General features: G+C 41.8%; 1 protein-coding gene across 9 annotated transcripts in view; it reads left to right on the top strand.

Moving 5' to 3' along the window:
- cnsta (consortin, connexin sorting protein a) overlaps positions 1-20191 on the top strand; it is an 85128-nt gene extending 64937 nt beyond the window's left edge. For all 9 annotated transcript variants that reach the window (XM_059648725.1, XM_048536317.2, XM_048536313.2 and 6 more), the window contains 2 exons: positions 11551-11680; positions 17178-20191. In XM_059648725.1, coding sequence (XP_059504708.1) covers positions 11551-11680; positions 17178-17383 — 336 coding nt within the window. In that variant the 3' untranslated portion in view covers positions 17384-20191. The remainder of the gene's footprint in view (positions 1-11550; positions 11681-17177) is intronic.
- Positions 20192-27003: the final 6812 nt, after the last annotated feature.

Below are 27003 nucleotides of genomic sequence, written 5' to 3'. Positions count from 1 at the left end.
TGCTAAACAATGATCACCTCCAAAAAGAGACAATCTAATCATTGCAACTAGACTTTCAATGGTGGTACCATCACTGAATTTTCCCACGGTGACTGTCTTGGGAGTTACCGTTGACTATAAACTTAACTAGACTAGCATATCAATACAGTGGCTACATCAGGAGGTCAGAGGCTAGGAATACTGCAGCGAGTAACTTACCTCCTGACTCTCCAAAGCCTGTCTACTCTTTCACAAGGCACAGATCAAGAGTGTGATGGAATATTCTCCACTTGAGTGCAACTCCACCAACAGTCAAGAAGTTTGACATTGTCCAAGACAAAGCAGCTGGCTTGATTGGCACCACATCCACAAAAAATCATTCCTCCACCACTGACATTCAGTAGCAGCAGTGAGTGTTAGCTAAGTCCACTGCAGAAATTCACCAAAGATCCTTAGCTCCTTCCAAACCACCACCATTTAGTAAATGCATAGGAACAACGTCACCTGCAAATTCCCCATCAAGTTATTCATCATCCTGACTTGGAAATATATCATCATCCCTTCGCTCTTGAATCAAAGGCCTGGAATTCTTTTGTGGGTCTACATACAACACGTGGACTGCACCAGTTCAAGAAGGCAGCTCATCACCACATTCTCGAGCAACTAGGAATGAGCAATATTTGATGGCCCAGCCAGCAACATCGAGTTAAGAAAAAAGATCCAACAAACAGCAAAGAAGTTGCTAATCTGCATTAATGTTGTTTGAGGGATAAATACTGGGGAGTGCACATCAGTTCTTCAAAGTCTTATCATAGAATGTTTCACATTCACTGGAGTGAAGAATCCATTTGCTCAACCCTGCAGAGATACCCATCCCATCAAAAGGGCAGACCGGTGACAGGGTTGCCTTGCTGGTAGGAAATGAAATTAAGTCATTAGCAAGAAGAGATATAGAGTTGGAAGGTGCAGAACCTTTGTGGGTAGAGATGAGGAATCGCGAAGGAAAAAAGACTCCGACAGGAGTTATGTACAGACCTGTAGCAGTAGTCAAGATGTGGGATGGAAAATAAATCAAAGTAGAAAAGGCATGTAAAAAAGGCACTGTTACAATAATCATGGGACATTTCAATGTGCAGATTGATTGGGAAAATCAAATTGGTTACAGGTGCCAAACAAAGGAGTTTGTGGAATGTTTACAAGATTTCTTTCTTGAGCAACTTGTGACAAAACTGGAAATTCTGGATTTGGTGTGTAATGAGGCAGACTTTATTAGAGACCTTAAGGTGAATGAACCTCAAGGGTGCAGTGACTGTAATATGACCAAATTCACCTTGTAGTTTTGAGAGGGAGAAGCTGGAATCAGATGTAATGGTATTACACTTGAGTAAAGGTAATTGCAAAGACATGAGGGAGGAGCTGGCCTGAGTTGATTGGAAGAGGAGCCCACCAGGGAAGATGGTGAAGCAGCAACGGCAAGAATTTCTGGGGGTAATTCGGGAGATACAGTACAAATTCATCCCTAGGAAGAAGAATAATATTAAGGAGAGGACAAGGTGACCATGGCTGACAAAGGATGTCAGGGACTGCATACAAGCAAAAGAGAAGCATGTAATGTGATGAAAATTAGTGGAAAGCCAGAGAATTAGGAAGCCTTTAAAACCAGCAATCAGGAAGGAGATAGGCTAACTGGGAATGGCTTTTCTGGTTATAGAAAAGGTAAAAGAGAATCAACAGCGGACATTGGACTGCTGGAAAATGCGACTAGAGAAATAGTAATGGGGACTAAGAAATGGTGGAGGAATTGAATCAGTATTTCATATGTCTTCACAGTGGAAGAAACCACTAACATACCAGCACTTCAAGAGTGAGGGGGGCAGAAATGAGTTAGTGGCCATCACAAGAGCAAAGGTGCTGGGGAGGCTGAAGGGCCTGGAAATGAATAAATCACCTGGACTGGATGAACTACACTCCAAGGTTCTGAAGAAGACAGCTGAGGTGGTGTGGAGGCTTTGGTGGTGATCTTTCTGGAATCACTGGAGACACAGAGGGTCCTAGAGCACTGGAAAATGGCTAACTTAACACCCTTGTTGAAGAAGGGAGGGAGGCAGAAGATGGGAAATTATAAGCTAGTTGGTTAGATTTTAAAAGTCCATTATTCAAGGATGAGATTGCAGAGTACTTGGAAGTGCATTGTAAAATAGGACTAAGTCAGCATGGCTTCGTCAGGGAGAGGTCATGCCTGACAAATCTGTCAAAATTGTTTGAGGACATAATGGGTAAGTTAAACAAGGATAGCCAGCAGCTGTGATCTGTTTGAAGACCTTTGACCAGGTGCTGCACCGGAATCTACCTTTAGTGTGATGGGCAAGGTACTGGCATGCATACAAAATTGGCTGACTGTCAGAAGGCAAATAGTCGGGATATAGGGGTCTTTTTCAGGATGGTAGCTGGAGTTCTGTATGGTCAGTGTTGGAACAACAATGATTTATGTTATACAGAGAAAGGGACTGAGTACATTGCTGCTAATTTACAGGTGAAACAAATATAGGCAATGGAAATGGGGCAAGTGCAGAAGGAAATGGGCAGGCTTAGGAGAGCCTGGCAGATGGAATACAATGGGGGAAGCTGAGAGGTTATGTCCTTTGAGAGGAAGAATAGACGTGTAGACTATTTTCTAAATGGGGAAAGGCTTCAGAAATCTGTAGCACAGTGGGACTTAAGAATCCTATTTCAGGATTCTTGTATGGTTGACAAGCAAGTTCAGTTGGCTGTTAGGAAACCAAATGCAAGTTAGCATTCATTTTAAGAGGCCTAGCATACAACAGCAGGGATGTACTAAGGCTCTATAAGGCTCTGGTCAGACCACACTTGGAATATTGTGAGCAGTTTTGAGCCCTGTATCTAGGAAAGAATGTGCTTGTATTGGAGGGGGTCCAGAAGGGGTTTACAAGAATGATCCTAGGGAAAACGAGCTTGTCATGAGCAAGGGCAAAGACTCTGGGTCTGTACTTGATTGTGTAGAAGGCTCAGTGAGATCTGATTGAAACTTGAGTACTGGGTGGCCAAGATAAAGTAGACAATGCTAGTGAAAACATCTTCTTCAGAGAACAGAACCTGTGGGCACGGCCTCGGAGTGAAGGGACAACCTTTTAGAAGTAAGATGAAGAATCCATTCAGCTAGAGGGTAGTTAATCTGTGGAATTCATTGACTTGACCTCCATAGCCTTCTGTGGCAATGAGTGTATTTAAGACAGAGATATTTTGGTTCTTGTTTAGTAAGGAGGTCAAGGTTATGGAGATAGTGTGGGAGAATGGAGTTGAGAAACACATTGGTGAAAGGCAGAGCAGTCTTGATGGGCTGAATGGCCTAATTTTGCTCCTGTATTGTATCATGTCTTATGATCTCATGCCTTATATAGGATAATGATCAACACTTCTAATGCCCCTCTTGTTGTCGGTAGCACTGACACCCGATTTAACTCTACCAACCTTCTGGGATTCCATTAAATTGCTCAGAATCCATAAAAATTGCAAGTATAGGGTTAAACTGTACAGTAACTTCATTATTAGCCACAAGTATACTATCACAACTGAGACATTCATACTGAGATCTGCTTAATTCTTACACAAGTTAAAATATCCAAATTCTCTGTCACTTGTAAAATTTTACACTTATTTCTTCTGCATTTCCTTATTTAAGAATTTTTATTTTCCTTTTCCTGTGGGAAGAATATTGTTAATTTGGAAAGGGTTCAGAAAAGATTTACCAGGATGTTGCTGGGAGTGGAGAGTTTGATTTCTTAACGGCTGGACAGGCTGTGGCTTTTTTTTCAGTGGAGCGTAGGAGGGTGAGGACTGACCTTACAAAGGGTTATAAAATCATGAGGGGCATACGTAAGATGAATAACAAAGATCTTTTCCACAGGGTGGAGGAGTTCCAAAGTAGGGGGCATATTTTTAAGGTGAAAGGAAAAAAATTTAACGAGAGTTCTGAGGGAGGTGGCTGAGGAAATAGCGGAGGCCTTAGTTGTGATCTTTCAAAAGTCACTGGAGTCTGGGAAAGTCCCAGATGATTGGAAAATTGCTGTTGTCATCCCCTTGTTTAAGGATCAAGGCAAAAGAGGGAAAATTATAGGCCGATTAGCCTAACCTCTGTTATTGGTAAAATTCTAGAATCCATTGTTAAGGATGAGATTTCTAAATTCCTGGAAGTGCAGGATCAGATTAGAACAAGTCAGCATGGATTTAGTAAGGGGAGGTCGTGCCTGACAAACCTGACCAGGGAAACCCAGTGGATGTCACCTATCTAGACTTCCAAAAGGCCTTTAATAAGGTGCCTCATGGGAGGCTGCTGAGCAAGGTGCGGGCCCATGGTGTTTGAGGTGAGCTACTGGCTTGGATTGAGGATTGGCTGTCTGACAGAAGGCAGAGAGTTGGGATAAAAGGCTCTTTTTCAGAATGGCAAGGGGTGTCCTGCAGGATTCAGTGTTGGGGCTGCAGCTGTTCACTTTATATATTAATGATCTGGATGAAGGGACTGGGGCATTCTGGCGAAGTTTGCCGATGATACAAAGATAGGTGGACAGGCAGGTAGTACTGAAGAGGTGGAGAGACTGCAGAAAGATTTAGACAGTTTAGGAGAGTCATCCAGGAAATGGCTGCTGAAATTCAATGTGAGCAAATGCAAGGTCTTGCACTTTGGAAAAAAGAATACAGGCATGGACTACTTTCTAAATGGTGAGAAAATTCGTGAAGCAGAAGTACAAAGGGATCTGGAAGTGTTGGTCCAGGATTCTCAAAAAGTTAACTTGTAGGTAGAGTCCGTGATTAAGAAAGCGAAAGTAATAGAACATAGAACAGTACACAGAACAGGCTCTTCAGCCCACAATGTTGTGCCGACCATTGATCCTCATGTATGCACCCTCAAATTTCTGTGACCATATGCATGTCCAGCAGTCTCTTAAATGACCCCAATGACCTTGCTTCCACAAATGCTGCTGGCAACGCATTCCATGCTCTCAACTCTGTAAAGAACCCACCTCTGACATCCCCTCTATACTTTCCTCCAACCAGCTTAAAACTATGACCCCTTGTGCTAGCCATTTCTGCCCTGGGAAATAGTCTCTGGCTATCAACTCTATCTATGCCTCTCATTATCTTGTATACCTCAATTAGGTCCCCTCTCCTCCTCCTCTTCTCCAATGAAAAGAGTCTGAGCTCAGTCAACCTCTTTTCATAAGATAAGCCCTCCAGTCCAGGCAGCATCCTGGTAAACCTCCTCTGAACCCTCTCCAAAGCATCCACATCTTTCCTACAATAGGGCGACCAGAACTGGACGCAGTATTCCAAGCGCGGCCTAACCAAAGTTTTATATAGAGCTGCAACAAGATCTCACGACTCTTAAACTCAATCCCCCTGCTAATGAAAGCCAAAACACCATCTGCTTTCTTAACAACCCTGTCCACTTGGGTGGCCATTTTAAGGGATCTGTGTATCTGCACACCAAGATCCCTCTGTTCCTCCACACTGCCAAGAATCCTATCCTTAATCCTGTACTCGGCTTTCAATTCAACCTTCCAAAATGCATCAGCTCGCATTTATCCAGGTTGAACTTCATCTGCCACCTCTCAGCCCATCTCTGCATCCTGTCAATGTCCCACTGCAGCCTACAACAGCCCTCTATACTGTCAACGACACCTCCAACCTTTGTGTCGCCTGCAAACTTGCTGACCCATCCTTCAATCCCCTCATCCAAGCCATTAATAAAAATTACAAACAGTAGAGGCCCAAGGACAGAGCCCTGTGGAACCCCACTCACCACTGACTTCCAGGCAGAATATTTTCCTCCTTCTACCACTCGCTGTCTTCTGTTGGCCAGCCAATTCTGTATCCAGGCAGCTAAGTTCCCCTGTATCCCATTCCTCCTGACCTTCTGAATGAGCCTACCATGGGGAATCTTATCAAATGCCTTGCTGAAGTCCATATACACCACATCCACAGCTCGACCCTCATCAACTTTTCTAGTCACATCCTCAAAGAACCCGATAAGGTTTGTGAGGCATGACCTGCCCCTCTCAAGGCTGTGTTGACTGCATTTGATCAAGCCATGCTCTTCCAGATGGTCATAAATCCTATCCCTCAGAATCCTTTCTAACACCTTGCAGACGACAGACGTGAGACTTACTGGTCTGTAATTGCCAGGGATTTCTCTCTTTCCTTTCTTGAAGAGAGGAATTACATTTGCCTCTCTCCAGTCCTCCGGTATGACTCCAGTGGCGTGCAAGGATGCAAAGATCCTCGCAAGTGGCGAAGCAATTGCATTTCTCGCTTCCCAAAGCAGCCGAGGACAAATCTGGTCCGGGCCTGGCGACTTGTCAATCTTAATGTTTGACAAAATTTTCAGCACGTCAGCTTCCTCTATCTCTATCCATTCCAGTATGCACACCTGCTCTTCAAAGGTTTCATTCACTACAAAGTTCGTTTCTTTCATAAAGACAGAAGCAAAAAACTCATTTAGGGCTTCCCCTACCTCCTCAGGCTCCACACACAAGTTCCCTATGCTATCCCTGATCGGCCCTACTCTTTCTTTGACCATTCTCTTATTCCTCACATAAGTGTAAAATGCCTTTGTGTTTTCCCTAATTCGTTCTGCCAACCCTTTCTCATGCCCCCTCCTGGCTCTCCTCAGACCATTTTTGAGCTCCTTCCTTGCCTGCGTGTAATCCTCTCTAGCTGAACTTGACCCTAGCTTCCTCCACCTTATGTAAGCTACCTTCTTCCTTTTTACAAGAAGCTCCACCGTTCTCGTCATCCAAGGTTCCTTTATTTTACCCCTTCTTGCCTGTCTCAGAGGGACATATTTACTCATCACTCGCAACAACTGTTCCTTAAACAGTCTCCACATGTCTATTGTTCCCTTACCATGGAACAATTGCTCCCAGTCCATGCTTCCTAACTCATGTCTAATCGCGTCATTGTTTCCTCTTCCCCAATTAAATATCCTCCCATTTTGCCTAATCCTCTCCTTCTCCCTGGCTATGTAGAATGTGAGGCAGTTATGGTCACTATCACCAAAATGCTCTCCCACCACAAGATCTGATATCTGCCCCGGCTCGTTTCCGAGCACCAAGTCTAGAATGGCCTCTCCCCTCGTCGGCCTGTCAACGTACTGCGTTAGGAAACCCTCCTGAACACACCTTACAAAAACAGCTCCATTCAAATCTTCTGCTCGAAGGAGGTTCCAATCAATATTAGGAAAGTTAAAGTCACCCATTACAACAACCCTACGCATCCACACTTTTCCAAAATCTGCCGACCTATGCTTTCTTCAATCTCCCTGCTGCTATTGGGGGGCCTGTAGTAAACACCTATCGAGGTGACTACTCCCTTGCTGTTCCAAATTTCCACCCATACTGACTCAGTAGGCAGATCTTCCTCGACAATGGAAGCTTCTGTAGCTGTGATACCCTCTCTGATTAGTAGTGCTACACCCCCTCCTCTTTTTTCCCCCTCCCTATTCTTTTTAAATGCTCTAAACCCTGGAACATCCAGCAACCATTCCTGCCCATGAGAAACCCATGTCTCTGTTATGGCCACAACATCATAGCACCAGCTACTGATCCATGCTCTAAGTTCATCACTTTTATTCCTGATACTCCTTGCATTAAAGCAAACACACTTTAACCGATCCCTTGGTTCCTTCCCAGGAAAATCCTTCCCACTAGCTGGTCTACCTCTTGCTACTGCTTCACCTGCATCAACTCTCACCTCCGGTGTACAGCTCAGGTTCCCACCCCCTTGCCATACTAGTTTAAACCCTCTCGAACTACTCGAGCAAACCTTCCACCCAGGACATTGGTCCCCTTCCAGTTCAGATGCAACCCGTCCTTCTTGTACAGGCCCCACCTTCCCCAGAAGGCATCCCTCCTACACCAGCTGCGTAGCCACATGTTAAGCTGCGCCCGCTCCCTGTTCCTCGCCTCGCTATCTTGTGGCACCGGTAGTAAACCAAAATGTTGTTGTTTATCTCAAGAGGGTTGGAATATAAAAGCAGTGTTGTGCTTCTGTGACTTTATAAAGCTCTAGTTAGGCCCCATTTAGAATACTGTGTCCAATTTTGGGCCTCACACCTCAGGAAGGACGTACTGGCCCTGGAGCGTGTCCAGCGCAGATTCACACGGATGATCCCTGGAATGGTAGGTTTACCGTACGATGAACAGCTCAGGATCCTGGGTTGTATTCATTAGAGTTTAGAAGGTTGAGGGGAGATCTAATAGAAACTTATAAGATAATGTATGGCTTAGAAAGGGTGGACACTGGGAAGTTGTTTCCATTAGGTGGGGAGACTAGGACCTGTGGGCACAGCCTTAGAATTAGAGGGGGTAAATTTAAAACAGGAATGAGGAGACTTCAGCCAAAGAGTGGTGGGCCTGTGAAATTTATTGCCACGGAGTGCAGTGGAGGCTGGGATGTTAGATGCCTTCAAGGCAGAGATCGATAAATCCTTGATGTCACAAGGAATCAAGGACTACGGGGAGAGTGCAGGGAAGTGGAGTTGAAGTGCCCACAACCATGATTTAAATGGCGGAGTGGACTCGATGGGCCGAATGGCCTTACTTCCACTCCTATGTCTTATGGTCTTAAGGACATGAGGGCACCTTTTTTTACACAGTGGTTAGTGTGTGGAATGAACTGCCAAAGGACGTGGTGGATGCAGGTACAGTTACAACATTTCAAAGACATTTGCATACATACGAGTAGGAAACATTTGGAGGGATGTGGGCCACACACAGGTGGATTAAAACTAGTTTAGCTTGGGAACCTGGTCACTGTGAGCTGGTTGGACTCAAGGATCTGTTTCCATGCTGTATAACTGTAAAACTGGACATTTGTTGTCTTGTAGTATGACACAATGAGTGTGCCTTTCAAAAGCAGCATGCTGCATCATTGCATACCAGGACTGGTTGTGCAGTTAACCTTGTAGTCCAAGTGAAACATTGCTGTTAGCTGTTCGAGCACTGTGAAGTTCTGTCTTCCTATGCTGTTAATGTGATTTTCCCCAGATAGTCATATCAGTAACAAGGGCTTCAATTCCATAGTAAGAAACATTTTATAAATATAAAGCAAATGTACATCAGTTCTTCCTGTGACAACCTGCACCCAATTAAACAATTGGGACACCTGGATTTCTTGCAAATGGCAGGTTAATTTGCATCATTGCTGCTGAAGCACCAGGTATTTTTCATTTGGGCTAATAGAGTTCTTTCTAGTTTTTTTGTAAGTTCGTTTTAAAGCTACATAAGTTAAAAGGCTTGATTTTATATGAAATAGGACACATTCAGTATGATGTTCAGTGTCATATTTGCAAAGGTTTTCTGCAAAGGTTTTGAAGGAAAGCAAGAATTCATTTATCCAGTATCTTTCACTTCACAAAGTACTTAATTAATTAAGGGGCAAATTATAGCAGATGCTGGAATCTGTACTGAAAAACCTCAAGTGCTGGAAATCACAGCTAGTCAGACAGTATCCATGGAAAGAGAGCAAGCTAATGTTTCAAGTCTAAATGATTCTTTTTCACAGCTGAAGTGGAGTGTGGAGGGGGCAGCATTTATGTTACGGGGGGATAGAGTGCAGGTGGAGAAGAGATGTTGATTGCTCAGAGTAAGTGATCAGAATGTGAGAATGGCAGAACAATAGTGTGTCTAACTGCCAAACTTAAAGTGGATAGAGCCACTGGGGTGAGGGGAGGGGAAATAGGACATGGAGACAGAGAATGTAACAGCAAAGACTAAAAGAAAGGGAAGAAGTGGGGGTTAGTCCAGAAGGCTGTAAAGTACCGAGTGTGAAACTGAGATGTTGTTCCTCTAGCGATTTATTGGAGCACTGCAGCATACAGAGGACAGACAAGTGGGCATGCAAGCAAGAAACTTTGTTACAATGCGTGGCAACAGGAACGTCTGAGTCATGCTTGAGCACAGACAATAGATGTTCTGCAAAGCGGTCACCCAGTCTTCGTTTGCTTTCTCCAGTGCAGAGCAGTCCACATTGGATGCAACAAATGCAATGCACAAGATTGGGGGAGATAAAGGTAAAATGACACTTCACCTGGAAATACTGTTTAGGCCCTTAGATGGTGAGCAGGGAGGAGATGAAGGGGCAGGTGTTGCACCTTGTGCAGTTACATGGGAAGGGCGGTTGGTGTTGCTCGTCATGGAATGGACTAGGGTGTCCCGGAGGGAACGATCCCTGCAAAATGCAGACAGGGGAGTGGGGGAAAGATTCATTTAGTGGTGATGTTCTGCTGCAGTTGTATGAAAGGCAGAGAATGATCCTTTGTATGTGGAGGCTGGTAAGATGAAAAATGAGGACAAGGAGGAACCAATCACGGTATTGTGAATAATGGGTGGTAGGTCTGATGTAGTTGAAGGTCCTGTCAACCACACTGGGCAGGAAACCATGGTTATGGAAGAACCAAGCCATGTCAGCAGTATTGCTGTTTTGGAAGGTGGCATCATCCGACTAGATGCGACGTAGGTGAAGGAATGGAAAGAATGAGATGGAGTCCTTGCAGGATGTGGGGTGTGAAGAGCTGTAGTGAAGGTAGTTGTGGGAATCGGTGGCTTTGTAGTGGATGGAAGTGGACAGTCTCTTTCCCCAAAATGGAAACAGATGTCAAGGAAAGGAAGAGTCAGAAATGAACAATGTGGAAGTTCTAGAAGGGTGGAAATTGGAGGCAAAATGAACAAATTTTTCACGGTCCTGGCAGGAGCATGAAGTGGCACTGAAGCTGTAGTTGATGCACTGACAAAACAGTTGTTGGAAGGGGCCAGTGTAGGACTGGAACAAGGATCCTTCCACGTAAACCCCATAACCACTCCTTAGACTTGGCAAAAGTGTGACGAATTGAAGGAAAATTCAACCTGGTGGAGGAGAATGGTGGTGGATGAGGAGCGCTCAGGCCTCTGGTCGAGGAAAAAGCCGAGAACTCTCAGACCGCCCTGGTGGGGAATGAAGGTACAGAGGGATTGGACATCCATGGTGAACAGGAGGCAGTTAGGGCCAGGGAACTAGAAATTGTCAATATGGTGGAGGGCATCTCCTCTCACATTTAAAAATAGGCCCCCTAGTTTTGAACTCCCCCCACCTAAGGGAAAAGACCCTTATCATTCACATTACCTGTGCCCCTCATGGTGTTATAAACTTGAATGCGGTCACCCCTCAAGCTCCTATCCTCCAGTGGAAAAAGTCCGAGTTTATCCAGTCTGTCCTTTATAACTCAAACCCTCCATTCCCAGCAACTTCCTGGTAAATCTTTTCTGAACCTTGCCCTGTTTAATAATCTTCTCGTAACAGTGTGACCAGAACTGCGTACGGTACTCTAGAAGAGGCTGAACCAATGTCCTGTCCAACCTCAATATGACATCCCAATTCCTGTACTCCAAGATCAGAGCAATGAAGGCAACCATGCTAAATGCCTTTTTAACCAGCCTCCCTACCCGCAATGCTCAAAGACGTTCTGGTCCGTGCAGCAAATGTCTTATTCAGTAAATTATTCTGTTTCTTTTCATACAGAATACCCACCCAGAGGGCCTTGTGTCCATACTGAAAAAAGGAAATGCGGACAAAGAAATCACAATAGTACAACAGAAGCAGTCAAAGAGGAGAGTAAGATTTCAGGAACCCCAAGACATGCTAGACCAGGGTAAGGTGGTGATATTTTGCATACTTTGGTGCTTTCTGTGCATGTATGTAATGTTAAGATCAGGAATAGGTTGCAAGATATCAAATTATGGTCAGCTGAGTGTAAAATTAATCAGGTACGATAGATGGTAAATCTAACTGTGTTAACTGCTGCAATACTTTAGAGATTACAGGAGTGATGTGAAAACTAAAGGTCAAAAACTATGCCTTACTGAATACTCTCGTGCAGTAATGAAGTACTAGCACAGGATTGCAAAGTAAGTATTGATGAATTGATCAATCTTCATCAACCCTCCCCATCCCCAAAAATACGCTAACACTGCCATTCTTCTTCTTGACCTCTTTCCACGTTTCCAGAAACCGTTTGTCACATATTTGTCCAGTATCTTAGGAAATTTTTTCTTGTCATTCAAATCAAGCATCTTTCAAGAACAATACACAAATTAGCTACAAAATATATAACAGTAAGTAATAATTTGTCCACATTTCCATTCTATTTCTCAGTTGATTTTGTAAGGTACCTTGTCTTCATGGAATTAGTAATCTCTGATGTAGCACACAATTGGATATTAATCTTATAGCTACTGTCAATCCTACCATATTATGCATATTATAGCTGTTAGTTTAAGTTGCATTGTGTTTCTAAACATTCATGCTTTGTTCATCTTGTTCCCGTGTTATCTTATCCCCTGCTTTTATCCAACTATCAATCAAATCTTGAATGCTGGTGTAGTTTCTGTTCGCAAGATAACTCTGAATTCCACAGCCTTGTGATTCCCTACATGTCAAGAATACTTTCGTTTTTCCCCTACAGGGCTTCTATTGAGATTTTCTTTCGGACTCCCCCAACTTCCCAAATATCATTTGCGGCCTTTCAAGATCCTGCCCATCCTACTTTTTAGGGCAACCTTTCCCTCTTTTGGGGGTTACCCCATGATTGATTTTGTTTTAACTATTTTGGGGCTTTTGGAGGCAAATTCTCACACTGTACGCCTTGGTGTATTTTATCTGCTACTGTATATAGATATTCCTCTTGCCCTCAGTCCTACATTTATTGCTTTCAAACTTTGTATCTGTAGTACATCCTCTTCAATTTTTTATCCACAACTACTGATTTTGTGATGTTGTCCCATCAAATGTAATTTTAACATAGAACATTACAGCACAATACAGGCCCTTCGGCCCTCGATGTTGTGCCGACCTGTCATACCGATCTCAAGCCCATCAAACCTACACTATTCTACGTACGTCCATATGCTTATCAAATGACGCCTTAAATGTACCTAAAGTTGGCGAATCTACTACTGTTGCAGGCAGACCGTTCCATTTCCTTACTACTCTGAGTAAAGAAACTACCTCTGACCTCTGTCCTGTATCTTTCACCCCTTAATTTAAAGCTATGCCCCCTCGTGCTCGCCGTCACCATCCGAGGAAAAAGGCTCTCCCTATCCACGCTATCAATGTGATCCAATTAACTGTTCTGGTCACAGTTGTGACATTACGATTTATCCAAATAGTTTATTTTAATCAGAAGTACAGTTAACTTGTTTAGGTAATGTCAAATGTAATAGACCACGTTGTCTTTGGACTATGGACTGAAGATGAGGAAAGTAGATTATACTTGAAAAGGAAGAAAAAGTACAAGTTATTTGCAGTTTTGGGAAAACAAGTGAAGCTAACTAACTGGTACAGATGAAATAATACTTTTTGGGAACATTGAGTACAGATGAAGTTATGCCATTTCTTAAAAGCTGAAAGAACTGTGGATACTGTAAATCAGGAACGGGTACCAGCTCTGGCACCATCTGTGAAGGATAAAACAGAGGTAACGTTTCAGGTCTGGTGACCCTTCTTCAGAACTGATGGTGGTTGGGAAAATGTCAGTTTATATTTTCCCAGCCATCATCAGTTCTGAGGAAGGGTCACTGGACCTGAAACGTTAACTCTGTTTTCTCCCTCACAGATACTGCCAAACCTGCTGAGGTTTGTTCCAGAAAATTTGTTTTACTGTCATTTCTTGTGGGTTTAGGAGAACTCAGTATATCAATAAGCCTCTGGTCAGATCGAAGTTTAAGAGACTTTGTGTAAGGACTGAATCAAAGACTGAATCAGCCTTGATTCCTTTTTGAGCTAGGATATTCTGGCTATGGAGGGAGTGTAACATCATTTTACCACAATGATTTGGGGGTTGGCAGGACTGACATATGAAAAGAGACTTATCGGCTAGTACTGTATTCATTGGCATTCAGAAGAATGAGGAGGGACTGTCGGAAGCTATAACATTCTAACAGGACTAAACAAGGTAAGTGCTGAAAGGATGTACAGTGGGCCATTTAGCATTCAGATAATAAGAAATTTCTTCACCCAGGGAGTGGTGAGCCTGAAGAATTCTCTCCCACAGAAAACATGGGGAGCAAACAGGAAAAGGATGAGCAATGTACTTGTACTCCGGTCCCTCTTTCACAACACTGTTCAGGACCTTACCATTTACTGTACAAGTCTTACCTTGGCTTGACTTTCCAAAGTGCGACACATCACACTTATCTGTATTGAATTGCATTTGCCACTCCTTAGCCCAATTCCCCATCTGATCAAGATCCTCCTGTAATTTTTGATAACCTTCCTCATTGTCAATAATACCTCCTTTTTTATCATCCACAAACTTATTTATTATGACTTGTATTCTCACATCCAGATCGTTCATGTAAATAACACATAACAAAGAACCCAGCACGAACCCCTGTGGCCGGCCCACTAGACACAGACCTCCAGTCCAAGAAAAACAGAGTTGGGTGACCAGCTATGATCACAATGAATCATGGAGTGGAGTCAAAGGGCCAAAGGTGTATTTCTACACCAATTTTTATATGCTTTCCAGCAAGGAAATCTCCCAAAGTTAACTGCATCAAATTTTCTCTAACCCTTTCTCTATTAAATGGCACATCTCCAATTTTCTGTTGAAAAAAAAATGCTGGGGTAAAAAACACATTTTGAAAGACTGAAAGAAAATTCTAAAACTCAAAGGCAGCCACAAAGGCCCTGGGTCCAACCAAGCAATCAGTGTAGAGAAGACTGATCATTGCTGTACAGATAATATTGAGTCATCATTCGAATTAAGGAAAAGATTGTGGAACCGGAGATAACCAAAGTTAAAATGGAGTCCAATATGACTCTTTGGAAGATCTGACAGGATTCCAAAGAAGATGTCGTCATACAGTAATATAGCATGGAAAGAAGCCCTTCAGCCCAGACCGGTCCATGCTGACCATGGTGCTCACTCAGCTAGTTCCAATTGCCTGCATTTGTTCCATATTCCCCTAACGCTTCCCATCCATATACCAATCCAAATGTTTTTTTAAATGTTTCTAGTGTACCTGCCTCAGCCACTTTCTCTGGCAGTCCATTCCATTTTTGCACCACTCTGTGTGGAAAAAGTTGCACCTCAGGTCCTCCTTAAATCTTTCCCCTCTCACATTAAACCTATGCCCTGTTGTTTTCAATTCCCCATCCCTGGGAAAAAGACTATATGCATTCATCCTATCTATGCCTCTCAACAAGGCCACCCTTTCTCCTACATTCTAAGGAATAAAGGCCTATCCTGGCCAAATTTTCCCTATAACTCAGGCCTAAGAGGCCTGCCAACATCCTCGTACATCTTTGCACACTTTCCAGGTTAACTATATCTTTCCTATAACAGGGTAACCAAAACTGTACACAATATTCGAAGTGCGGCGTCACCAACGACTTGTACAACTGTAACGTAATGTCCCAACTCCTATATTCAGTGCCTTGACTGATGAAGGCCAGTATGCTAAATACCATCTTCATTACCCTGTCTATCTGTGATCCCATTTTCAACAAGCTATGTACTTGTACTCCTCGGTCCCTCTGTTCCACAACAGTCTTCAGGACTTTACCATTTACTGTACAAGTCTTACCTTGGTTTGACTTTCCAAAGTGCAACACCTCGCACTTATCTGTATTGAATTGCATTTGCCAATCCTGAGCCCACTTCCCAATCTGATCAAGATTTCCCTGTAATTTTTGATAACCTTCCTCAATGAGGCCGCCTAATTTTGTATCATCTGCACGCTTATTAATTATGCCTTGTATACTCACATCCAGATTGTTTATGTAAATAACAAATATGAAAGGTCCCAACACTGACCCCTGTGGCACACTACTAGTCACATGCCTACAGTCCAAGAAACAACCTTCAAATACCACCCTCTGCTTCCTAACAATTTTGAATCCAATTAGCTCTCTCTCCCTGAATCGCTTGCGCTGTAACCTCATGACTAGTCTGCCATGCGGGACCTTGTCAAAGACTTTAGTAAAGTTCGTATAGACAATATCCACTGCCCTACCCTCATGGTTACCTCTTTGAAAAAATCTAAAAGAATTGTCAGACATGTCTTCCCTAATTAGACTTTGATTATTCAAATGTTGGTTGATCCTGTCCAATAATTTGCCTACCATGAGCTCAGGCTCAATAGCCTGTAGTTCCCTGGCTTTTCTTTGCTACCTTTCTTAAACAATGGAACAACATTGGGCAACCTCCAGTCTTCTGGAACTTCTGTAGTGGCTAAAGGTGAAGCAAAAATCTCTGCAAGGGCCGGTACAGTTTTTTCCCTAGCCTCCCACAACATCGGAAGATGGACTTGATCAGGCCCAAGGGATTTATCCATCTTGATATCTTTAATGCTGCATACACCACCTCTGTGGTAATGTGTATGCGGTCCAAGTCATCCCACTTGTTTCCCTTCTTTCTTTAGCATCCATGATTCTCTCCTCAGCAAGCACTGAAGAGAAATATTCCTTAGAAATGTCCCCCATCTCCTGTAGCTCCACACATACTGCCCCTGGAATCTTGATATCACATTTTTAAAAGCCTCCCATTTGCCATTCGTTCCTTTTCCTTCTAACAGACTCATCCAGGCAGTTAAAAGTCACCTGTAGGCTGTGGATCTGGAATTACGTGTAGGGTAGACCAGGTAAAGGGAATGGGTTTTTATGACAACCAGTGATTAGTTTTGTGGTAACCATCACCAAGACTAATTTTCAAAAGCAAAATCAATTGAATTCCACAGGCTGCCAAAGTGGGATTTGTCCCTATGATTTCAGAGCATTCGAGTGATCTATGGAGTTCTCATCTGGTGACATTACCATTACATTACAATCTTGCCTGGGCTCGCACTAATACTGAATAGTGGAGCAAGTGTGAGGGGCTGCATATCTTGTTTCTTGTGCTTTTGGATCCTGTCTATCATCTGATAATTGATTCACTGTGTTTTATGTAGACCAGAAAACTGTCACCCCTGAAGCCATGATTTGTGGCTTTTACATGAGTTTACAAGGTAAATGGAATGAATCCTCAGAAATGACATTATGAATGGTACTGAAATATTATTGCAGAAGTTGTACTGAGTTCACCCATTATGCTTTGTTGTGATCACACTTCAACACACTGATGTAAGATTTTTATTGTTTTCCCTTAGATGAGGCAAATGGACATTCCTGCCTCCTTTTGGTTCTGTTGTGCATTGTCACAGTACTTCTGAGTGTCGGAGGAACAGCACTTTATTGCACATTTGGTGATCTGGAGTCCAATGTATGCAGAGACTTCACAACACAAATGGACTTCTATTATGTTCAGTTCCAACAAGGTGTCGAGAAAGTGAAGCACTGGCTGTTATTTTCCTAAAATGATATATCTGCTTAAATAGAATTGAAGTCATTTTGTAAATCATGGTTCAGAAGATTTAGATTGAAAGGTTGATAATCTTGCTGTATGTGCTGTGAAATGCAACAATCTGTAGGACACACCACAGTAATGTCAGAGCTGGAATTTTGGATCTCACCAAAATAAATCATAGCTTAGGAGGGCAAGTAAGGATAAATGTGCAATTCCATTAAGTGTTTGTAGAATGTAGGAACACAGAAGGCTTGCCAGTCACTTCCAGAAACTTAGCTTTTGTGCAATTTACCTTTTTAGTATGGTTGGTCAATAATTCATCACATAAATGTGAATGTTTGCTTGTTGATTTTGTAAAAGGTTTTATTTGTCAGTTTATCATCCTTTCCCTGTTTACACATGGTGGAAGTTGTAATCTATATAGCTTTTTTCAAAACTGTTTTAATTGTATTTGGGTTTTTTACTGCCTCAAGTTTTTGTTTTTCAATTATATACAACTCTTCTATTAGTTTAATTTGGCAGTGATCTGGTTTGAAAGTTAGTCTGATTGTAGTTCTGTCTACCACTTCACCTTGTTCCTATTCTTTATTTCAGCAGCTTAGTCCTTTTTAAAAAAATGCAAATGCACACAAATGTTTTGGAGCAGATTGTTACTGCTAGGGTAAAATTTTCATTTTATAGTCAAATGTACATCACAAAGTAAATGACTAGCTCTTAACTGGAAGTGTGAGTGAACAAGTAAGTCATGACTCTTTAACAGGCCATGAGAACTTCTGCCTTGTCATCAAGTTTGTTCTGTTGAATTTTGTTTCTTCTTAATAAGTACTTTAACAAAATATGCATTAGCGTTTCTTAATTTGGCAGTTGAGTCAGGATATTATTGGTTTGTTGCAAAATATTATGCAAAAATAAGATTTTGAATAATATCTAATTTATCTGCACAGCAAATTTCCCCTTGTGATCTGGCTGATTGTGACCAAAAATGCCAGTCAACTCATTTTGAGCCGTATTGACTAGCATTTGTGTTTGGCTTGCCTGCCCCTTTACAGATCAGTGAGTTCGTACAGGCCTTTTGTTGAATTAGTTTTATAAATTTATGCTGAATATTCATGGGCTTGTCACTTTAAAAGCTATCTTTCAGTGTGGCTTATTTAAGTTTTAACCTCGCTACATTGATATTTCTGTTCACTTAGAAATCTTTTACTCTTTGCTTTTCCATGGTACTATAACCGCGATGGTTGAAAGGTGCTTTATTCCAAGGCTAAGATAAAGTGTGAAGCTGGATGAACACAGTAGGCCAAGCAGCATCGCAGGAGCATAGAAGCTGACATTTCGGGCCTAGACCCTTCAGAGAATCTCATCTCTAATGAAGGTCCCAGGCCTGAAACGTCAGCTTTTGTTCTGAGATGCTGCTTGGCCTGCTGTGTTCATCCAGCTTCACACTTTATTATCTTGGATTCTCCAGCATCTGCAGTTCCCATTATCACTATTCCTAGGCTTCCACCTTTGCTAGCATTGCCAGCATGTTGTGTTCCAAGATTCTGTTGCTTAGTTGATCTCAAGCTTACAAAAAGACTGATCATGTGATTATAATTTTGGGAGGATACATGTTTCAGTTGATTTATTACTAGTACAAGTGCATGCTATGGGCACTGAAAGAATTGTGATGTTTGATGTCTGTTGCATCACAAACATGCACAGTCTTGTAAAATATGTGCTGACTCTTCACAGATGTATATTATTAACTTAAGGGAAATTATTAATTCAGGCCCATAAATTAATGTTTAAAAACTGCACCACTTAAGAGCAGGTCTCTATACAAAGATACAGAAATGCAAATAGATAATTCCCCTTACCACCCAAGTGTCATCATATGTATTTCTAAATCTTGCTTCTCTAATGTTTCCTAATTCATTGGCAACTACAACTATTGTGTATAAATGATTCTTACTGTTAAAAAGAAATAGGTGCTTACAATTGCACAGGTTTCTCAGCATCTGAGAAAGAGAATTTAACATTAAGGTCTAAAGACCTGCTTTGCCTATCTTTTGCTGAATTTTTAATTTCAAGCTTTGTTTTTGTTGTTCTTGGCATTAATTCTGTTTCACAATTCTGCATATACATAGTGAGCACTTACTGTTAAGCTTTTCTCAATGGTTCTGTGTATAATATAATTCTAGCATGTTGAACATGAGGGTTTGCCAGTAAATCTATCCCTTAGGTTGAATAATATTATCAATTAAATATTTCAGTAAAAGGGCCTTAAATTTTATAAAAGCAACTTTATGTATCTATGAAGTTTCCAGCTTTTAACCTAAACTGTATCATGGTGCATGATTATACAGTAGAGGGCAGAATATATTCTGTGTTACTGGCTGGATCAGTGCACTATTCTAAAATGGTAACAATTGGGAAATGTAATTTAATGTAAGATATGCTGTATGTAGAGCAAGTCGAGATTTATTTTCCTTCTGTTTTGTAAATTCAACTTGGCATGTTGGCTTTTTAGAAACCTAAGATTTAGCTTTGTAATATTAGAGATAGTTAACCTCTGAATTTGAGTGCATAATGTACAAATTGTTAAATGTTAACTTTTTAAAATAATGTTGCACTTATTGCATTCTCCAGAAATATTAACAGGTTCATCTTAATGTCATGAAGTCTGGTGGTTTTATTAGTATTGGTTTGAAATGTAAAACCTATATTAAGAATTGTGATTTGATGAAATTATCTGGTATGAAGTGAATCATGTAACTTCTATCACTTGTTATCTATTGAGATTGAAACTTGTGATTTACACTGATCTTAAATAGAAAAGTCAAGAGTTTAACCAAGCATTTGAGTTCTCATTTTAAAAGGTAATTAGAATTTAAAATATTTCAAAATGACCATACAGACTGCTTTCAGGTGGACTATTTCAAAACAAACATGACTCTTTAACTCACTCCAAAAGTTTTAAACTGGCAGCAGATATGGAAACACCGTCACCTGCAAATTCCTCTCCAAGCTACTTACCATCCTGACTGGGAATGTATTGCTATTTCTTCACTGTCATAGGGTGAAATTGTAGAACTCCCTGAATAACACTGCAGCTATACCTACACCAAATGGGACTACAGCAGCTCTGCCTTAGAGCAACAGATGGGCGATAACTGAAATCCACATCTCTTGAATGATTTTGGTTTTTGAAAAAAAAAAGTCAGTCATTCTTTTAAAAATTGAGACTGCCAATTGTTCATGTCTTGTGAAGTCCCAGTCTTCCCAATTGACAGAATAACACACAGCATCTCCTGGCAGGGTATTAATGATGGTCAGTCAGCTGCCTGGGACCTAAAACAGAGAGTGCTGTTTCTTTTCTGCACTAAGCATAGGTGATAAGATAACTGCCTGGCACAAGGTCTGAATTAGTCATGGAATAAGTATTACTTCTGTCTTGATAGAAATAACTCAAGCTACAGGAAGGGAGCCAGAAAATAAAAATGGAATGAAAGTGATCAAAGGAGAACACAAAATGCAAGGGGAAGCAACAGTAATTTGAGAACAAAGAAGTCAGCAAGAAATACCTGCACTGCTCTGGTGCTAAACTCAAGGGAGGATTTGATCAAAGCTGGAATAAAAAAAAAACCAAATCTTGCCTGCAGGCTTATAGGTGGATCTGGGAAGCTGAATAGTGCCATCTAGCATTATTTTTAAAAAAACAGATCATGGGGAAATGGGCTTGTGAAACTAAAGCTAACAAATGAAATAGTATTCCTGCTTATTTTATGATGGAGGCTGAAGTTGCACAAAATCAATGTAAATTCCATTTGTCACACTTCTTTAAATTTGCAATTACCAAGATGACCAATCAAGAAATTTGAGGAATTAAAACAGCAAGGTCTCAACTAGGTTTCTTATCAAAGCAAAACATATTCAATACTGGTGCAATAGTTGGTTAATAGAAGCAGTCAATAAGAAAATTGACATTTCCCCAGGAGATACTCAAATACTTGGAATCTTCATGAAAAGAGAAAAAACTAAACCAACTCCTTTGCAGCAATGATTTTCTGAAAGAAAAGCACTTTGGCAGCTGAAGACAAAAGGGCATAGATGTTCCAGAGTCTATTCCTGACGTTATGGGACATGTGGTCAAGTCACTAATCACACACAATTGTCTTAGAAGTCTTGCTAACACAGCTTGCTCAGGAAATATAATCTTAATGATTCTTCAAACACTAACAAAATAGGTTTCACCCTGAACACAGAACAATGCAGCACAGCAACAGATTCTTTAGCCTACCATGTCTGTGCCAACCATGATGCCATTCTGAACTAATCCAATCTGTATGCACAATTCAAGTTTGAGAGAGATCATTCAGGTAGTTTCTAGCAGGCTTCCCTCCAACTCAAGATAACAAGGTGTAGAGCTGGATGAACACAGCAGGAAAGCAGATGTCTCAGCCCTAGACCCTCATCAGAAATGGCCCATTTCTGATGAAGGGTCAATACCTGAAAGGTCAGCTTTTGTGCTCCTAAGATGCTGCTTGGCCTGCTTTGTTTGTCCAGCTCTACACCTTGTCATCTCAGCTTCTCCAACATCAGCAGTTCCTACTATTTCTTCCCTCCAACTCAACTGGTGTCATCTTAAGCCAGATAAAGTAAGAACTTTCTCCAAGTCACTGTTCAAAACCCACCCCAGCAGCATCACTAGTCAAGTGATTTATAGGAAGCTTTGTAATAAAGAATCTCTAGCCTGCAGTGAACTTGCAACAACTTCAGGAAACCACTCCAGATAGGTCCACGAAAACAAATTCTTCCACAATCCTTCAAACAATATGAAGGTAAAACATGGGGAAAGTGTCCTAGGTTGTGAAGTGTATGATAAATGCAAGTATTAACATATGCATTATAGATAGTTGTCAACATGCAACTGTTTGTCTAACTTTTTTGGTTACTGCTACAACTAAATCCAAGAAGCAAAAGAAAAATTGTTCTTTTAGATTAGATTTCATCCACTAATCAGTTCACAAAATTGTTTTATCTCCACTTATTCTCATGCCAGTACTGAGAAGTTCAGAGCTTGCTGCATGAGAAATCACATTAATGTTCAAATATATTGCTGTCAGTTACATCGTAGGAGATGCATTATACCAGAAAGGAAACATAAGTAAACAATGCACTCCAAGCTGCTATTGTATAAAACTATTTTGCTCTTATCCAGAAACTAGGAGTAGGCATTTGATCTTTCAAGTCTGCTCAGCCATCCAATACAACCATAGCTGATCCTCCATCTCAAATGTCATACTTTTTCTACACCTCTTGTTGCCTTTTAAAATCTAAAAACAACTATCAAATCTCCTTGAATGTACAGTGACCCAGCCTACTGTGGTAGTAAGTTACATATGTTGTCTCATCATCCTAAATAGCCTACTCTGCATTCTGAGACAGTGAATCCGTTTCTAGAGACATTCTCCCTGCATCCTGTCTGTCTACACCCATTAAAATTTTGTTTCAATCAGATCTCCTCTTTTTCTAAACTCTAGTGAACACCAGCTCAGTTGAGTTTTTCAAAACTGCAGGGCTTTAGAGTATGTTTTAAAACCATGTTGCAAGTTGTCCTTGCAACCAGTGTGGCATGATTTTTTTTGTTGGCACGTTATGAAGGCTAGTTTCAAGACTAAATTACAAAAATACTGTTAAATCATGAATCTCTAATCTGCTCACTTGGACTCACTTTGGGGATTTTTTCTTTAAATTTAATGTTCAAGTGGTTATAGGTATATTGATTTAGTAGCAATATACTAACTAAAAAAATGATGTCACAAGAGTTCCAAGATAATAAAATGTGAGGCTGGATGAACACAGCAGGCCAAGCAGCATCTCAGGAGCACAAAAGCTGATGTTTCAGGCCTGGACCCATCAGAGAGGATGATGATGAAGGGTCCAGGCCCAAAACGTCAGCTTTTGTGCTCCTGAGATGCTGTGTTCATCCAGCCTCACATTTTATTATCTTGGAATTCTCCAGCATCTGCAGTTCCCATTATCTCTGATGTCACAAGAGTTCTTCACTAACCCATGATTCTTAGCATTATCAGTCAATGTGTACATTAAGATGGAACAAGTATTTGCCACATCAAGTCAGAGGTGTACTTTCAGTCAAGGTTGAGGCAAATTTCAGAGTACAATTGCATCTTAAGTTTCAAAGATTACTTTTGTGCTAAACAATTAGAACGTAGAACAGTACAGCACAGAACAGGCCCTTCAGCCCATGATGTTGTGCCGACCATTGATCCTCACGTATGCACCCTCAAATTTCTGTGACCATATGCATGTCCAGCAGTCTCTTAAATGTCCCCAATGACCTTGCTTCCACAACTGCTGCTGGCAACACATTCCATGCTCTCAACTCTGTAAAGAACCCGCCTCTGACATCCCCTCTATACTTTCCTCCAACCAGCTTAAAACTATGACCCCTCGTGTTAGCCTTTTCTGCCCTGGGAAGTAGTCTCTGGCTATCAACTCTTATCTATGCCTCTCATTATCTTGTATACCTCAATTAGGTCCCCCCTGCCACCTCCTTTTCTCCAATGGAAAGAGTCAGAGCTCAGTCAACCTCTCTTCATAAGAGAAGCCCTCCAGTCCAGGCAGCATCCTGGTAAACCTCCTCTGAACCCTCTCCAAAGCATCCACATCTTTCCTATAATAGGGCGACCAGAACTGGACGCAGTATTCCAAGCGCGGCCTAACCAAAGTTTTATATAGAGCTGCAACAAGATCTCACGACTCTTAAACTCAATCCCCCTGCTAATGAAAGCCAAAACACCATATGCTTTCTTAACAACCCTGTCCACTTGGGTGGCCATTTTAAGGGATCTATGTATCTACACACCAAGATCCCTCTGTTCCTCCACACTGCCAAGAATCCTATCCTTAATCCTGTACTCAGCTTTCAAATTCAACCTTCCAAAATGCATCCCCTCACATTTATCCAGGTTGAACTCCATCTGCCACCTCTCAGCCCATCTCTGCATCCTGTCAATGTCCCGCTGCAGCCTACAACAGCCCTCTATACTGTCAGCGACACCTCCAACCTTTGTGTCGTCTGCAAACTTGCTGACCCATCCTTCAATCCCCTCATCCAAGTCATTAATAAAAATTACAAACAGTAGAGGCCAAGGACAGAGCCTTGTGGAACACCACTCACTGACTTCCTGGCACAATATTTTCCTTCTACTACCACTCGCTGTCTTCTGTTGGCCAGCCAATTCTGTATCCAGACAGTTAAGTTCCACTGTATCCCGTTCCTCCTGACCTTCTGAATGACCCTACCATGGGGAACCTTATCAAATGCCTTGCTGAAGTCCATATACACCACATCCACAGCTTGACCCTCAACTTTTCTAGTCACATCCTCAAAGAACTCGATAAGGTTTGTGAGGCATGACCTGCCCCTCTCAAAGCCGTGTTGACTGCATTTAATCAAGCCATGCTCTTCCAGATGGTCATAAATCCTATCCCTCAGAATCCTTTCTAACACCTTGCAGACGACAGACATGAGACTTACTGGTCTGTAATTGCTGGGGATTTCCCTATTTCCTTTCTTGAAGAGAGGAATTACATTTGCCTCTCTCCAGTCCTCAGGTACGACTCCAGTTGAGAGCGAGGATGCAAAGATCTTCGCAAGTGGCAAAGCAATTGCATTTCTCGTTTCCCAAAGCAGCCAAGGACAAATCTGGTCCGGGCCTGGCGACTTGTCAATCTTAATGTTTGACAAGATTTTCAGCACATCAGCTTCCTCTATCTCTATCAATTCCAGTATGCACACCTGCTCTTCAAAGGTTTCATTCACTACAAAGTTCGTTTCTTTCATAAAGACAGAAGCAAAAAAACTCATTTAGGGCTTCCCCCTACCTCCTCAGACTCCACACACAAGTTCCCTATGCTATCCCTGATCGGCTCTACTCTTTCTTTAACTATTCTCTCATTTTCCACAAGTGTAAAATGCCTTTGTGTTCTCCCTAATCCGTTCTGCCAACCCTTTCTTGTGCCCCCTCCTGGCTCTCCTCAGACCATTTTTGAGCTCTTTCCTCACTTGCCTGTAATCCTCTCGAGCTGAGCTTGACCCAAGCTTCCTCTACCTCATGCAAGCTACCTTCTTCCTTTTGAAGGAGAAGCTCCACTGCTCTCTTCATCCAAGGTTCCTATCTTACCCCTTCTTGCCTGTCTCAGAGGGACATATTTATTCATCACTTGGATGAACTGTTCCTTAAACAGTCTCCACATGTCTATAGTGCCTTTACCATGGAACAATTGCTCCCAGTCCATGCTTCCTACTCATGTCTAATCACATCATAGTTTCCTCTTCCCCAATTAAATATCCTCCCATTTTGCCTCATCCTCTCCTCCACAGCTATGTAGAATGTGAGGCAGTTATGGTCACTATCACCAAAATGCTGTCCCACCACAAGATCTGATACCTGCCCCGGCTCATTTCCGAGCACCAAGTCTAGAATGACCTCTCCCCTCATCGGCCTGTCAACATACTGAGTTAGGAAACCCTCCTGAACACACTTTACAAAAACAGCTCCTTTCAAATCTTCTGCTCGAAGGAAGTTCCAATCAATATTAGGAAAGTTAGTCACCCGTTACAACAACCCTACTGCGTCTGCACTTTTCCAAAATCTGCCAACCTATGCTTTCTTGAATCTCCCTGCTGCTATTGGGGGGGCCTGTAGTAAACCCCTATCGAGGTGACTACTCCCTTGCTGTTCCAAATTTCCACCCACACTGACTCGGTAGGCAGATCTTCCTCGACAATGGAAGCTTCTGTCGCTGTGATACCCTTTGATTAGTAGTGCTACACCCCCTCCTCTTTTCCCCCCTCCCTATTCTTTTTAAATGCTCTAAACCCTGGAACAGCCAGCAACCATTCCTGCCCCTGAGAAACTCATGTCTGTTATGGGAACACATCATAGCACCAGGTACTGATCCATGCTCTATTGACTTCTAGCCCTGCACTTTTGTTTCTGTATCCACCCACAAGTAACTCCCAGTGAGAGACACCCAGAGCTTCCATAAATCTAATGGAGTGGATGGCTACAAATTTTTAATGCAGTCTATAAATTTAACTTGCCTTGAAGGATGGCAATGTAAACAAGCTAGTGTTACTAGCCTTTTATCAAATGAAATGCCTCTAATTATGCAGGGAAGCTTTTTGTCTTATGTCACTCTCTCTCACCGCCCCCCCACAAAAGTACTGTGGCGAAGAATGAACTATCTTTAGAAACCAAAATCATTTTTCTGATAAACTCACTCCTTTTAAGCTGAATTGCTTTACGACTAGATGCTAAATTTTCAACAATCTATCCTCATGAGATTTTCCATACTTGACAGAAGCAAAATAAAATTAAAGGTTTGATTATGGATCCACAAATCCACATTGTGAAAGTAGGCCTTTGTATTTCAGACATATGAACATTGCACTTCTTGGGCAACTATAAAGAAGTTTCTGTACACCCATGACAAAAGCCAAATCACTTTGCAGGGAATAAAATCTTATTTAAATTTTTCTAATAGCATGTTCTCAGTTTTGAAAAAACAATTGTTTATTATTTTAGTATGTTACAAATACATAGAAGAGAAAAAATAAT

This window comes from Stegostoma tigrinum, chromosome 9 (assembly GCF_030684315.1).
Source record: "Stegostoma tigrinum isolate sSteTig4 chromosome 9, sSteTig4.hap1, whole genome shotgun sequence".
NCBI lineage: Eukaryota > Metazoa > Chordata > Chondrichthyes > Orectolobiformes > Stegostomatidae > Stegostoma > Stegostoma tigrinum.
Note: the sequence above shows the minus strand (reverse complement) of the source record. Positions and strands in the feature narration are given on the sequence as shown.